A 16,453-nucleotide genomic window follows, 5' to 3' on the forward strand; every position below is an offset into this window, starting at 1 on the left:
TGTTAGAACGCAAGCCGACTTCAGCAACTGTCGCTGCAGACCTTGCTGAGACTTTTGCAACTACCCGGGTGGCTGATACCCGCAGAACTGTCCCATCCAGCTGGAGAGGAGGTCAGCCCAATACCTCGGCAGACCCTCCTGCCCCTGTGAGCCGTCCGCCACAGAGGCCAGCCAGCACAGCTTCTGCACCCAGGGCTGCAGCGCCTGGAGAGGTCACCTGTCACTACTGCCGCCAGCCCGGACACATGAAATTCGACTGTCCGGAGCGGAGACAGACACCACCAGCACCTGGATCATCTGCATCACCTGCACCTCACCCACAGCAGAGGCAACCCGCCAGCGAACCACAGCCTGGATCATCCGATTTTGTCCTGTTTGCCCGCGGAAAGGAAATCCGCGACCGAACCGACCAGCAGCAACTTGTTAGAGTGAACGGCAAAGTTGTCACCGGATTTCGAGACACCGGAGCTGACATCACGTTAGTTCACTCACACCTTGTGCCAAGGGAGAGCATCAGCCCCAGCCGATCCCTTGCCCTTACTGGAGTAGAAGGCACCCTTTTTCACATAGCCCACGCCAGAGTGAAGCTGGATTGGGGAGTGGGAGGGGTCCACGAAAGGGTTGTTGGGGTTATGAAGGATCTCCCAGTCCCTGTGTTGCTAGGGACTGATTTGGGCAAGCTTGTGTCCTACTATGAACCTGCCACGACCGCCTTGTCGCTCACGGAAGGAGACGGACTCTCCACCCACCACCAGGTACTTTATACACTTGGGGGAGCACCAGGGGGAGGTGGGTTGAATGTGCCCAGTTCAAGGGTACCAGGTTCAATAGTGCCTGCTTCAAAGGCACCTGAGTTTGATGTACAGACTGTCTGTTGTGATGATGCTGTAACTGTACCTGAGTTTACTGTACAACCTGTCTGTAATGAAAAAATGTCTATACCTGTCAATGTCATTACTGCATGCAATGATGATTTGAGTAACGTCCGTCTGTGCCATTCTGACAGTGTACCTGTGCTAGCAATACCGCGCAGCTGCACTGCTCAGAACCCGAGCTCAGAACAGGTGGAGGGGGTTCCGGCCTCCTCCCCCTCCTCTGACCGCAGGGATGAGACCTTTCAGCCGCTGGCCTCGTGTGACATGAGCCAGTTGGCTGAAACTGACAGCGCCATATTCTCAGCCGCACTACAAAGTGACCCAAGCCTGGAGGTGCTCAGGCAGCAAGCCGCTGAGCCCCTCGCAGACGGGGCCGCTTTCAAGGTGTACTGGGAAGATGGGAGACTGTACAGTGAGTCTGTACAGCCCCCTACAGGTAGATCCCACGCGGATACCAAGTGGCTTGTGGTCCCGAGTGCGTTTAGGGGACATGTGCTGCAATCCGCACATGGTAATCCTCTGACCGGGCACTCGGGTGTCCGCAAGACACTCGCCGGTATTCGGAAACAGTTTTATTGGCCCCGGATGAACAGGGATGTAGCCAACTACTGCAGGGCATGTGCCGTCTGTCAGGAGCTGGGAAGGTCCAGGGATTCCCGCGGGGTTCCCTTAGGTCCACAGCCACTCAGCAGGGGAACCCTGCGTGGGCTGGCTGTTGACCTAACCAACCCACTGCCCGTTGTCCGCAGTCCCGGCAGACACCACGTCCGACTGCAGTGGCGCAAACGCCCTGTCCAGAACGGTCCATGTTGGGTCAACCCTGAGGGTAGCCGACCGCGACCGGTCCAGGGGAACCGAGCCACAGGCTCCAATAGGTTTTCCCGCCGTACCGGCAACTCGAGGCCCGTCAGCCAGGTTAGCGGCGCCGCCACACATCTTGCGGATGAGTGGCTAAGCCACGGACAAGGGGGGGGGCTGTCACGGACGATTGCGGGGACGCAGGCGCGTCCTGTAACTGCCCGTGAAGAAAAGCGATCGCACTCGATTCTCTGCGTCGATTGCGCTTCAAATCGATAGAATCTGGATTTATTGTGTAGGAGGTCTGCAGTCCCTTCTTAGCAGAGGAATAGCATCACCTTAACTGCAGGATGGCTCTTTTGATATGCTAATGAGCCTGGGCCCAGAGAGTCCCTGGCTTCAAGCTGTGCTGATGGCCCATCCATCAGGTATAAGGTGACAAACACCATGACAGAACCAAATTTAGAGTGAGGGAACTCAGACACTCCGACTCCTTTTCCCAGCAGGGAGCCGACATGTGGCTTGCTGCTGCCAACTTCAAAGAACCTTTGCCTGGGAATGACCTGGTATAAATCCCAGGGGTCTCTCATATTCCATAAATGGCTATATGTATCATATTTTCTGTGTTGCCAGGCTGGCAGACCCTCCAAACTAACAGAGCAGGTAGGGCCCTGCCTGGCGTTGGGTCTGAGAACATTTCAGAACCTTCTGAGGTAAAGACTGCCCGTTAGGCAGTCCAACAGTGCCCTAATGGTACCACAGGGGTCCCACCCCTCATGTTTGGTATCAGACTGCTGGGTACATCGAGGCAGATCTGAAAATATTAGTAAATCTGCCCTGACCTGTACGGTTCTGTGAGATAGAGCCCATATATGGTTAAGGCATGATTTCTGGTCTCCAGGACAAGGGCAGGACTCATCTCATGTTCTAAGGGGGTGTGTGGGCCGGCCCTCACTTCCTCCTACTGAATCAGGGGCATAAGAATGGGAGAGGAGCCAAAACTCAGAGTCCTCCACACTGAACCATCTTGCACTCATCAGATGCCAGCTTGAGGATATGCTGGTATCCACCTGGTCTGAACTCTGGACTTTGAAACCAAGGACTTTATGATTCTTCCCACAATAAGGACATCTTTCCAGGAACTAAGTAATTTTCTCCCTTCTTTTATTTTTCATACTGGCTATTGCTGTTTTAATAATTGTTGATTTTCATAATTGTCTGTATATATTAATTATTTATATTGCGTGAATAAACGACTTTCCCCAAGTCATTCACTGTTTCGCTACCCTGCTTATCAGCACACACAGAAATGATCCCGGGTCTCTGAAGATACGCTACTGTTTGTTTGTTGTTGGCTAGACAGAATATCGTGTGTTTAACCGTTTTATTCGCAGGATTAGTCAGTCAGTTAGTGGGCCCCACGGTCCCATAGTAACCGCGGTGGTGGCAGTTTACTCTGAACCAGTAGGTGACGTTGTAATCACCCGTGTCTCACAGGCTCCCTTCTGAGTTGTCTGCGGCTAATTCTTAACGGTTCCTGCGCATTGACTGCGACCAGAGTTCGCACGATCTGTGCGCTGGCACCGTTTAGAAGGCTAAGTGCGGTCAGCCACTGAGGGCTCCTGTGACATAAATATTTACCTTCCCGGCTCTAGTGCAGGCGCAGTATCGTCTCTCCGCTCGGAGATGGATGGAAATAGACGATCGCTGTTGGGCCACTCTACTCCTGCCAAGTCTCCTGCGCAGTAGAGCGGACCTGACGGAGATCGGCTATTTTCGCCTATCTCCATGCGGAGAGCCGCAACAGCGCCCCCGCTGGAGCCAGGAAAGGTAAATAAATCAGCACTTAGCGCTTGTCGGGGGAGGATTGCCGGACACTTCGGGGGAGCCAGCACTGGATTGCCTGCAGCTACAGGGGAGGGGAAAGCCTCATCTGGACCCTGAGGCTTCCCTCTCCCGAGGTGAGTACCCCCCAGGGGAACTTTTTTTTGATACAGGTTCTCTTTAACTAAATATCTTATATTTAAACAGGTCAACATATACTTCATTAACCTTTTTCTGATGAACAAAATATATATTTTTTATATTAAAATATTAGCTAATAGTCAATAAAATTCTCTGTACTAGGCATTGAAAATTAATGCAATGTTTACGTAGCTTAGATTTTGAATGATCAAACAAATGTTCATCCATTTTCTGCAAAATAACCCTATAACAGGCCATATTACATTTTCATTAATTCGGCATCTAAGCCAAAATTATGTATATCTCCTTAGAAAGCTTCACTAGAAAAACATATATTTAACAATTATAAACATAACTTTTAAAATCTGAAATAAATATAAATAGCCATTGAAATTTGTCTTCTGGTGATTTAGCAATCAGTCATTAAAGTGCAGATGAGCCGAAGCTCAGGTACAAATTAAGATACTTACCTAAAAAGAGAGAGAAACCTCAGGATCCTATTGAGGTTTTCCTTGGTGCTCCGATGTCCCCCGTCACTGAGCATGGCCCACTGCAAGATTAGCGACAAAGCACAGGCACCAATCATATCGGGGCCGCACAGCTTCTCTTCTTGCAGCGTGGCCACGCCACGCGAGCCCGCTGACACACGCGCAGTAAGCCAGAGCCACAGGCTCCATGCTACTGCGTGGTCATGCTTGCGTGTCTACTGCGTGGCCACGCTGCAAGAAGAGGAGCTGCGTGACCTCGATGTGGAGAAAGGCGACGGGGGACATCTGACCATCAAGAAAAGCTTGAATAGGATCCGGAGGCTTCCCTTTCTTCAGGTTAGTATCTTATTTTGAGCCCGAGCTTTGGCTCGGGATCGCTCCTTTTCAGAACTTAGTTTTCCAACATGTTAAAGTTTTAGACAGAAGATCCAAAAACAATCTTGTCCATGTTGCAGTAACTTTTCCAGGTCAGGCCTTACTTAGCTGGATGTTCGGGGGAAGGATTGAAGATCTAGAAACCCAGGAAGGCATTAAACTTCCCTCACAAAGCCTCAGTGTATCCTCGAGAATAGGAAAAAGGAAATCAATTTTTTTTCCCTCGCGAACATTTCTGATAGGCCTTTTTTCTTCCCCTTTCGGTGCAGTTAACCGAAATCTATTTGTTTCACATTTTCCACTTGTTTTTTGTTCATACGTCACAGGAGTTTGATGTCGCTGAACATTGTTGTTGTTTGATAACGCTGCTAGAATAGTCCTACACTCCATACTACCAGTCCGGATGTGATTGTTTTTGGTAGGACACTTTAGGACAGTTTTGTGGTATAATTTCAATGTGTCAGTACGACACGACCAGGCTAAATGTTTCAAGTCCGAAATTAATTGCTGATCGTTGACTATGGAAAGCAGTTTTTCGTAAGCCGGTGTTCCCTCTTGAAGCCATGTCAAATGTTCTTCTTTCGACTCTGTAAGTGAACATTTTTCAGTGGTTCCTTCTTCCCATTCATGTGCATTGACCACACGGTTCATAAGAGACTGCCAGTTTTTTATTAGTAATTCCTCATCATTTTCACAATTTTCTATTGCCCACCAGAAGTGACTGTAGACTTTATCAATCAAGGAGGTTAGGCCGGCACAGGATTTCTTTTGGCTTGCTTCCCTTATTTTTTTCAATACATGTTTAGAATACTGCCAAACATCAAATTGGTAATTAATGTGGCTAAACTTTTCCTGAATTAACTTTTGAATGCCAACGCAGCGGTCTGATGCAAAAAACACAACATCCAGTCCTTGGTCGATGGCCCGCGACATGCACATTTCGAAAGCATGTTCCTCCAGTGCTATGGGGGAAGACGACTTTGTGCTTTGAACTACTTCAAAGTCCAATACTTTGCCTGACACAATGTCCATCAGACTGTAAACACAGTATTTTGATTTGTGTCCAACACGGTCACACTGGCCACCTCCAGCTATGGTTACTGGGCTCCCGGAAAACTCTTGAAGCAGTCTACATCTTTCGTTTTGCCAAGCAAGATTAATGGCCGGAAGAGAGAATTTTTTTTGATAGAGGTGAAAGGATTTCTCAGAAAACTGGAGCATGCCGAAAATTTTGAAAAAATCATGAACTTCGGAAAAATTTAGTCCAGCGCATACAACAGAGGAAGCCAACAATACATTTCCAGAATAATGGCGTTTGATTTTCGGTTGGGACTCAAAGATTTTAAAGCGATGGCCATCTTCGCAGACTCCTCTTACAATGACCGCTGATCCACGAAATTGCTTGTTTATTTTCACAATACTTTTTAGACAGGATGGGTTTTCCTGACATCTGACCTTTTTCAGTAGTTCATCTAGACTAGACTCGAAAACCAGAAATTTTCGCATTTTTACAATTTTAGAAATGTAATCTTGTGGCTTGTCTGCTGTGTCTTGTGGGAGGGTACTTTCCGATTCTTGTAGGACACCGGAGTCTGAATCTCGATGACCGATGTCAAAAAGATGACATTTTTCATTACTTTCTGGAATATTTGAAAAGGTTGATGTAGTTAAGGCTCCTTCTCGTTGTGTCAGTGCATTAGCCTGAGATGACGGTAGGTTTCCAGAATGGTTTTTCTGTTGATCTAAGGCTCCACGAATTTGGACTGGAGTATTAAGGATGGTCCCAGAGGCCAAATTAGGCAACCGAATATGAATTGGACTCTCCAGAACTACATGCAAGGCCGGTGAAACAGTCTGATGCCCAAGTGTTACACCTGCACTATTATTCAAGGGAATGGAATTGGGAACATTATATGGATGGTCTAGATGTTGTGTAATTCTTTCAACACCCAATCCGTGCAACAGTTCCAACCCCAACCCTTCATTTGCATCGGTTTGAGTTGAGGAGTCTTTCAATAATATTGGGTTCTCATCCGACAAGGAACGTTGACATCTGCTACAAAGGTACGTGGTCTCACAAATTTCCACCGGGAATTCGGCTGTTTGTCTGGGTCTTTTTTTCCCGGAGGCCATGACAGCTTCTTCGTTTATTAGTCTGTACTGGGTAGTAGCGAAAACGGATGGGACGGAGTCCTTTTTGAGACCTTTTCTTTTGCCCTTGCTTTTGTAGCAATCCGGAGTGAAGTGAGTGGAGCATAATCTGAAAAGATCGTTGGCTTTCCCTTCCAGAATTTTATTGGCGAGAGCGTCTATGTCCCGAAAGGCTTGGCCTGTGCTCTCCAGCCATTTCCTTATGTTTGCAAACCTTGTCGGAAAGCTGTGAAGGATGATTCCTTCCTGTAAGACCGCTCGTCCCGTTCTGTTCGGACATCCCTCAATTATGCAACTGGGCATTTTTATTTGCACTATATTAAAACAAAAAACACAAAAATGGGTATAACAACATGGTGTTAAAGATACAAATATTTAGAAAAGATCCTAAAAAATGTTTTTCTTTAATTAATTGTATTTCTAGTTTTTCAACAACGTGACTCAACGTAACATAACAAGTACAATGTCTGTGTACTACTAAGGCAAGTGATGTACAGCAGCAGCAGAAAGCACAATGTTGCAGACAAGTTACGTAATATTACAATAGTCTGTGTCTGTACTAGTGTTGTCTGGATCATGAACGATTCGGATCTTTGATCCGAATCTCTTTTGTGAGTCGAATCATCCGGATCACCAAAATGAATGATTTGGATCAAAAAGGGGGTGGAGCCAGGAGCGGCACGCCCCCCTCAGCGGGCAGCGGGGTCCTGGAAGCAGAGTAGAGATGGATCGCTCTGTTGGAGGGGAGCCAGCCTTGCAGGGACAGGTAGATGAGAGAAAGGGGACATCGGTGCCACTGCCAGATATGTGTCGAGCACACATACTGGCTATAATGTGCTGCTGATTTTAGGCTGTCTGTTCCGTAGTGCTGCATAGTGAACAAATGGGAAACTTTTGGCTCAGAAGCACAGCTCAGTAACTTTGCAGACAGCGTGCTGGGCAAGAAGGGCAGGCACTGTGATTGCAGTGCAATATCCTCCTGCACTCAGCTCTAAACAGCTGCACTTCACTTCTCCCTAAATTTCTGATGCGTGTTGTAGGTGAAAACAGGACACATTGGGGTGGGGAATGCTTTCTTTCACTGTGAGCATATGATTGCAACATGTGGGTAATGTGTGCAAAAAACATTTCTGCTCTCTGCTCACCCCTCTTCGTCCACTTCCTCCCTTCTCTGTCTGTCCACCACCCTCCCCTTCTCTCTGTCCACCACCCTCCCCTTCTCTGTCTGTCCACCACCCTCCCCTTCTCTGTCTGTCCACCACCCTCCCCTTCTCTGTCTGTCCACCACCCTCCCCTTCTCTGTCCGTCCACCACCCTCCCCTTCTCTGTCCGTCCATCACCCTCCCCTTCTCTGTCCGTCCACCACCCTCCCCTTCTCTGTCCGTCCACCACCCTCCCCTTCTCTGTCCGTCCACCCCCTCCCCTTCTCTGTCCGTCCACCCCCTCCCCTTCTCTGTCCGTCCACCCCCTCCCCTTCTCTGTCCGTCCACCCCCTCCCCTTCTCTGTCCATTGCAGGGAAAGTCCTGTCCTGCTAGTCATTTCACCCCCGAATGCTTCCCTAGTAAAAATGATTCGAGATTCGGCTCAAAGATCTGGATCTTTTCAATGATCCGATCCGAATCATTGAAAAGATCCGAACTTCCCATCTCTAGTCTGTACATGTCGTCCCCGGTAGAAGCCCCGGGTAAGTTCAACTCATTTTCCCCCGACCCCCCTACAGTATCCCTTTAACTACTTCGGCCTCCTGGACGTACTAGCTACGCCCAGGAGGCCATGTGCGCGTCCGCATGTGCACGCGCGCTCCCGGCCCGCGGTTCGTTAGCAAGGCAATCAGTGAATCAGGGCTGTGGAGTCGGAGTTGGAGTCGAGGAGTCGGGGCAATTTTGGGCACCCGGAGTCGGAGTTGGAGTCGTTGACTTCATAAACTGAGGAGTCGGGAGTTGGATGATTTATGTACAAAATCCACAGCCCTGTTAAATATTAGACTAAGGAGTCGGAATCGAGGAGTCGGTGTTTGAGACATTTTGGGTAAATGGAGTCGGAGTTGGAGTCGCGGTTTCATAAACTGAGGAGTAGGAAGATTTTTGTCCCGACTCCAAAGCCCTGGAATCGGGCTATGGTGCCCGATCACTGATTCCTCTCCCCCGCAGAAAAATCGACAGCTTCTCTCAGAAGCGTCGCTGCTTCTGGCTGTTGCATCCCCATGCGTCTCTCTAAGCGCATGTTATGCATAGAGTGACGTCATGTAAACAAACTCATGGCCGCCATCTTGTGGCCAAAAAGTAAAACTACAACTAAAAGTAAAAAAAAATAAAACTCAACACACATTTAAATTATAAAACTACTGTTTACATCCCGTCCTCCCAAAAATACCCAAATAAAATGTTTAAAATACAAAAAAAAAAAAAACATTACAATAAAAAAAAATGTAAAATATTTACCTAAGGGTCTAAACTTTTTAAATATCAATGTAAAGATGAAATATTTCTATTTTGTTTTTTATTTTAAACTTGTAAATAGTGATAGATGCAAAACAGAAAAAATGCACCTTTATTTCCAAATAAAATATTGTCGCCATACATTGTGATAGGGACATAATTTTAACGGTGTAATAACCGGGACATATGGGCAAATACAATACATGAGTTTTAATTATGGAGGCATGTATTATTTTAAAACTATAATGGCTGAAAACTTAGAAATAATGAATTTTTTCAGTTTTTTTCTTATTCTTCCTGTTAAAATGCATTTACAGTAAAGTGTCTCTTAGCAAAATGTACCCCCCCAAAGAAAGCCTAATTGGTGGCGGAAAAAACAAGATATAGATCAGTTAATTGTGATAAGTAGTGATAAAGTTATAGGCTAATGCATGGGAGGTGAACATTGCTCGGATGCATAAAGTGAAAACGATTGAAGGCTGGAGTGGTTAAGTTCACTTTAAAGGGGAACTGAAGAGAGAGGTATATGGAGGATGCCATGCTTATTTCCTTTTAAGCAATAGACTAGCTGCATACTTGTTTCTGGTGTTATTCAGATACTACTGCAGAGAAATAGACCAGCAGGGCTGCCAGGCAACTGGTATTGATTAAAAGGAAATAAATATGGCAGCTGCTGTATACCTCTTACTTCAGTTCCCCTTTAAAGTCCAGCCCGGTGTTCACTGATGGAACTGAGGTCTCCGGGGTACACAGCGCTCAGCTCCTGGGTACCACCATCACCCCACCTTACAAGACAGCAACTCAGGGGGAAATCGCACAGGGGCCCATGGACCTCCGGTCACTGCATTATGTCACTGCTTCTGGTTCCTCATACACAGGCACAGCACTCAGAGACCATACCTCCCAACATTTTGAGATGAGAAATCAGAATCAGTTTATTCGCGGAGTAAGACAGACATCACACCCGGAAAGAGGGACACTTAAACCACACCCCTAGTCACGCATTCCATAAGGATTTCATAAGAAAAATATGTTGTTTTATAGATAAAACCACACTGGTCCTTTCTATCCTGGTTCATATTACTTCATTAGTAACATTTTAAAATTAGTAATATATCAATTTAAACAATGGGAATAAAGTTTAGAGTCAAACACATTTTTAGTAGAGAAATATATATATTTACATAGAAAGAGGGACAAATGAGGAGGAAAGAGGGACAGTTGGGGGTTATGAGGGGCCGACTGTTGTGATGATTACACGTGCAGCGCTGGGGGAGGGGTCACGTGACACACGCACACTTTCACGGCCAGAACTCACCTCCGGGGAGCAGCTCCGCTACCTGCAGCTCCTTCCTGAACTTCCCGCGCTCTGCCCTCTGACGTCACAGCTAGCCCCGCCCCCTTTCAGCCAGCAGCGCTACACTATCCCCGCCCCTTACAGACCGCCCCGCTCTGCCTTCCTCCACGCCCTCTGACGTCCCAGCTAGCCCCGCCCCCTTTAAGCCAGCAGCGCTACACTATCCCCGCCCCTTACAGACAGCCCCGCTCTACCTTCCCCCACGCCCCCTGACGTCGCCGCTAGCCCCGCCTCTTCCGTCACGTAGGCGGATACTGGGCTTCACCACAATGGCTGCTCCACAGCGTCAGCGCTCTGTGACGTCAGCGTCGCCCCGGTCACGTGCGCGGGTCAGGTGACGCGCGCCGCGCTCTGGGATTGGACGGTGCGAGCCGCCGGAAGACGCGCTGCGATTGGCTGATGCCTCCCGGAAGTCGCTGTCGTGGCGCAAGATGGCCGCGGCGGTGCTGGAGGTGGAAGTCAGGGGAGCCGGGGATCATCATGATCATCATGAGGCGGCTGCGGAGGAGGTAAGAGACCCCCGGCTGCTGCTACCCGGAGACGGCCGGCCTGCCCGCCCCTCCCCCAATACCGGGGCTCCTCCCCCAATACTGGCACCCCCTCCCCCATTATTGCACCCCACTGTCACCCCTCCCCCAACACTGGCACCACTTACCCATCATTGCACCCTGACATGATTACTCCTGCCACCCATCCCCCAATACTGGGATATCCTCCCATTATTGCACCCTTATATGGTAACTCCTCCCCATTGTCACCCTTCCCCCCCAATACTGGGACACCCTTCTTTATCATTGCACCCCCATATTATAGCCCCTCACCTGATTTTGGGACTCTCCTCTCCCATAACTGCTCCCCAACATGGTGACTCCACCCCCTATACTGGGATACCCATCTCTGCACCCTCATATGGTAACTCCTCCCCCACTGTCTGGGTTCCTCTTCCAAATCATTGCACTCCTACGTGGCAACATGGTATAGAATATTTAATATGGATAAGAGTGCACACTTATTATTATTGATTTATAAAGCGCCAACATATTCCGTGGCGCTGTACAAAGTAAGAAACAAACATGGGGTACATAATAATACAGACAATGCTATACACCAAAATACAAGATACATAATTAGTGACAAAATACAAAAATGATACAAAATACAGAATTGGTAATGACAGTGATAAAAGTAACATGATGAATAAAATGTATAATGATTTCCAAGACACAAAAGGGGGAGAGAACCCTGCCCTTGCGAGCTTACAATCTAAAGGGAATGGGGGGAAACAAGAGGAGGGGTAGTATGCAGCAAATATATAGAGGCTGTGTGTTTTAGGATACCTAGTAGAAGTGCAATTTGGTCTTAGGACAAAGGGAAGTGGCCTAAGGTAGCGCATATGCTTGTCGGAACAAATTCGTTTTTAGAGAGTGTTTAAAGGTAACAAAGGTTGGCGAGTGACGCATGTGTTGTGGGAGGGGATTCCAGAGAAGGGGTGAAGCGCGTGCAAAATCTTGTAAGCGTGAATGTGAGGAGGTGATTCTAGAGGAGGACAACAGTAGATCATGTGCAGATCTGAGATTGTGATTGGGTTTGTATCTGGAAATGAGTGAGGATATGTACCGGGGAGAGAGATTGTGGAGAGCTTTGTAGGTTAGGGTTAGGAGTTTGCACTGGATCCTCTGGGTAATTGGCAGCCAGTGAAGAGTTTGACAGAGAGGAGCAGCAGAGGAAGATCGAGAAGAAAGATGAATGAGACGAGCAGCTGAATTCTGTACCGACTGGAGCGGGGCCAGTTTGTTAGAAGGTAGTCCACAAAGTAGTATGTTGCAGTAGTCCAGACGAGCGGTTCCTGATCAGGTGTACATTGCTGATGAGGTGTGTGTGTGTGTGTGTCCTGGCTGGATTTCCCAGTGCTGTAAGGAAGTGCCATTTGAAGCTTAGCTGGTGATCAAGCTCAGGAGGCTGTTGGTCGTTTGCCCCCATATATGATCAATCCTACCTCCGGAGACCTGGGAGGTTTTTTGGGGGTGAGTGCAGGCACATTGGATGGTGTGTCCCAGCACTGGTGACTGGAAGGTGATCCCTAAAGGCTTCACTGTGTTAAACCGTTTTGGGTGATGGAGTGATTTTTTGAAAGCGGTATCACGCTATATGCCTTTTTTATATATTTTTTACATGTTGAGGTGATTGTCCTGGACCAAGGAGACAGGATTTGTGGATAACACAGAACAGAACATTTATATCGTGCTTTTCTCCTGGCGGACTCAAAGCACCAGAGCTGCAGCCACTAGGGCGCGCTCTATTGGCAGTAGCAGTGTTAGGGAGTCTTGTCCAAGGTCTCCTACTGAATAGGTGCTGGCTTACTGAACAGACAGAGCAGAAATTTGAACCCTGGTCTCCTGCGTCAGAGGCAGAGCCCTTAACCATTACACCATCAGCCATAACAGTGAACTCTGGGAAACCGGTCCGAGGACTGTATTGGCAGCTCAGTGTGAGACTGTATACGCCTGTGTCTGTGAGGCAGAGAGCGCGTTTATACCTTTTTAATTGTTCTTGTTGTATTCACACTACTTTTTATAACGCGAACCACCGAGTGTAACCTCATATCCTGAGCGCATACTTTTGTTTTTATTCTGTATAGTGATAGAACCTGTCTGACAGCTGCAGGACTGGTTTCTTCTTCTCATTCCAGTTCATCCCTGTCTGATCTCAATACACCACCCTGCACTTGCTATAGATGGACTCTTCTTGTCCTGCTTGTATTGTCATAGGCCCGGTTCACATTAGCGTTTCGTGCCAAAACTGTCAGTTCCAACGGGTCTGTTGTCCGTTCAAACGGATCCTTTGCGGAACGGTTTAAAACCGTTTTAGTTCAGTTTGTATCAGTTTTGCATACGTTTTGTATCAGTTTCTGTTTAAGGACAACTGAAGTGAGAGGGAATGGAGGCTGCCATATTTTATTTAAATCTAAGCAATACTAGTTGTCTGGCTCGCCTGCTATTTCTCTGCCTCTAATACTATTAGCCATAGCCCCTGAACAAGCATGTAGCAGATCAGGTGTTTCTGACATTGTCAGATCTGACAAGAATAGCTGTATGCTTGTTTCTGGTGTTATTCAGAAACTACTGCAGTGAAATAGGCCAGCAGGGATGCTAGGGCAACTGGTATTGTTTAAAAGGAAATAAATATGGCAGCCTCCGTATACCTTTCACTTCAGTTCCCCTTTAAAGGGGAAGTTCTAAAATGAGCATTAAAGATGAGCTATATATACACCAGAGCTCTGAATGATCTGTAAATACATTGTGGTCATTGTTGAGGAGAGAGAATAGTGTAGGAGGTTGTGACTAAAGGCTCGTACACGTCTGACGGAAGGCAACTACGGGTCCGTCGGCACCTCCCGCTGGGCGGGTTTTCAGCAGACAGTACAGCGTGTGTACAGTCTGGCGCTGGACTGATCCGCCGGGCAGATCGCTCAGAAACAGTCTTATCAGTCCGCCGACAGACTGTACACACGCTGTACTGTCTGAAAACCCGGCCAGCGGGAGGTGCCGATGGACCGGTCGTTGCCTTCCGTCAGACGTGTGTACGAGCCTTAATCCTTACTGCACATGGTCATTTTGATGTTAATAAATGCGTCTCGTGCAGATTTGATGCATATTGTAAGCTGACTATAGTCACTACTGACAGGAAGCATGCTTGGTGCATCTATATGTATCAGTAAACACTGATACGTATCTATACATGTATCAGTAAACACTCTATATGTATCAGTAAATACTCCCTAATGTAGCTCATGCAGAAAGAGTGTGTTGAGCTGCTGTTTCGGGTCCCCTTTCTCAGGGACAGTAAATACCAAGATGACCGCCTCACGCGGGCAGAGTACACCAGTCCCTCTGATGGCGATGCGTGTGACTCGGCTGGCAGGGTGTGTACACGGCAAGACTACTTTCCAAATAAGACACAGTATAATAATATTGTGTTATGCTTTCAGGTCTTCTTTTTATTATCTATGGCCATTTGCATGTTGGTGTGAAGCAAATGGTCCCACTAGCTCCAGGTATTTGTAGTTCTGTAAGTGCAGAAACCACTAGATGACTGCCAGTACTGTTAAGAGTGTGTTGTGCTAGAACATGTTAGGTCAGGCTTTTAGTGTAAATAATAAATGACTTTTATTTAGCCCCCAGCGGAAATCTCAGATGTGATGTTGGATTGGAGTGTTTGGTTTAGCACAGTTGTAGAACAATCATACCAGAAATATTTCCTTTCACATCCACAGTGTTAAAGGTAAATTGAAGTGAGAGGGGGGTATGGAGGCTGCCACATTTATTTGCTTTTAACCACTTGCTGTCCCTATGACTTTAAAATAAGTCTCTGCACTCCCCTTCCTACAAAATCTTAGATAACACTGTTTATTTATCTCTGACCTGATGACATGACTACAGAGTTGTAAAGGAATGACTGAAACCCCCTCTCCTCCTCCCAGGGAATTCAATAGCAGAGTTAAGGGGCCCATACACTCAGCCGATTTTTCTGTCCGACGATCGATCCCAATCGATTGATCGATTGAAAATCGGTTGGCCAATCGACCGATCGATGGCTGATTTGGATTTCCATCGAACTGGCTTGGTGGAAAATTTAGGTCGATCTGATGAGATTGCTTATCAGTTTGCATTGGCCTTAATGGTAATCTGATGGCAAAAAAAATGCCATCAGATCGAATTTCAACAGATTTCAAACTGAAATCTATTGGAATTCTATCCTGGTAAAAAATGTTCTAAAAACGCATCAGATAGATCATCAGATGCATTTCTTATCTATCTGCTGCCAATCTGACTAGTGTATGGGCACCTTTAATTAGTAAACAAGTGTAATGCTGGGCATACACAGGTCTTTTTTTTTTTTTCTTTTTTGATCAATCGAGCCGCTGATGGCTCGATTGATAATATCCAACCTGTCCAACCTGTCCAATCACCGCGACGGATCGATTCTGCGCTTGATCCATAAACGCACCGTGTATGCCCAGCATAAAATACACATTCCAGGAGCAGGCAGCAGATTGTATACATTACTTAATTGTTACATCTAATACATTATCAAAACAAATGAACTATTTAAATAAACAGCAGGTATAGACATATAAACTGTGGGTTTTATGTACAATAGAACGGTTTACATTAACCATTTCAGCCGCCCGGAGGTGATTCTCACGTCCAGGCGGCTGCTCTGCTGCGGTGCCGCGCTTTGGTGCGCCCCCGTGCTGTCCCCCGGTAGCCCTGGGATCATTGAACGGGTTCCTGATCACCGATCAGCAGGAAAACCAAAGCGCTCTTACTATAGGCTTCAGTCTTTCTGCAAAAAGAAGTGTCCCCGTGCCCCTTGTGCTTCCGGTGATCGAGAAGTACAAGGAGAAAAAAATAAACTCAAGATGGCCATCTTGTGGCCAAATAGTAAAACTACATCTACATACATTTAACATTAAAATTTACACATATAATAACATTAAAAATTAACAGTTTATTTCCCACACCAAAATATTACCCAAATAAAATTTTTACTGAAAAAAAAATTACAATTAAAAAAAAAAACAAATCGTTACCTAAGGGTCTGAACTTTTTAAATATGCATGTGAAGGGGGTATACTACGAACATTTTTTAAATTATAAGCTTGTAAATAGTGATAGACGCAAAACGGAAAAAATGCACCTTTATTTCCAAATAAAATATTGGCACCATACATTGTGATAGGGACAACATTTAAATGGTGTCATAACCGAGACAAACGGGCAAATAAAATACATAGGTTTTGATTATGGTAGCGTGGATTATTTTAAAGCTATAATGAATGAAAACCGTGAAATAATGAATTTTTTCCATTTTTTTTCTTATTAATCCTGTTAAAATGCAATTATAAAAAAATAATTCTTAGCAAAATGTACCACCCAAAGAAAGCCTAATTAGTGGTGGAAAAAACAAGATATAGATCAATAAATTGTGATAAGTAGTGATAA

At 46.5% G+C, this 16,453-nt stretch overlaps 2 protein-coding genes across 4 annotated transcripts in view; one reads left to right on the forward strand and one right to left on the reverse strand.

Annotated features, from left to right (window-relative positions):
* Nucleotides 1-10,483, reverse strand: part of XNDC1N (XRCC1 N-terminal domain containing 1, N-terminal like) — a 44,861-nt gene extending 34,378 nt beyond the window's left edge. For 2 of the 3 annotated variants that reach the window (XM_068266537.1, XM_068266536.1), the window contains exon 1: nucleotides 10,410-10,473. Coding sequence is in view for 1 of the 3 variants with exons in the window: in XM_068266535.1 (XP_068122636.1) it covers nucleotides 4,595-6,955 (2,361 nt within the window). In the remaining 2 variants the exon portion in view is untranslated. Of the gene's footprint in view, nucleotides 1-4,147; nucleotides 6,967-10,409 lie in introns of those variants that run through there. The other variant, XM_068266535.1, reaches the window with a different exon arrangement.
* Nucleotides 10,484-10,681: 198 nt separating this feature from the next.
* The window catches only part of RNF121 (ring finger protein 121), a 45,132-nt gene continuing 39,360 nt past the window's right edge, over nucleotides 10,682-16,453 (forward strand). Inside the window, exon 1 of the mRNA XM_068266540.1 lies at nucleotides 10,682-10,957. Coding sequence (XP_068122641.1) covers nucleotides 10,880-10,957 — 78 coding nt within the window. The 5' untranslated portion in view covers nucleotides 10,682-10,879. The remainder of the gene's footprint in view (nucleotides 10,958-16,453) is intronic.

The sequence above is a fragment of the Hyperolius riggenbachi genome, chromosome 2 (genome assembly GCF_040937935.1).
Source record: "Hyperolius riggenbachi isolate aHypRig1 chromosome 2, aHypRig1.pri, whole genome shotgun sequence".
NCBI lineage: Eukaryota > Metazoa > Chordata > Amphibia > Anura > Hyperoliidae > Hyperolius > Hyperolius riggenbachi.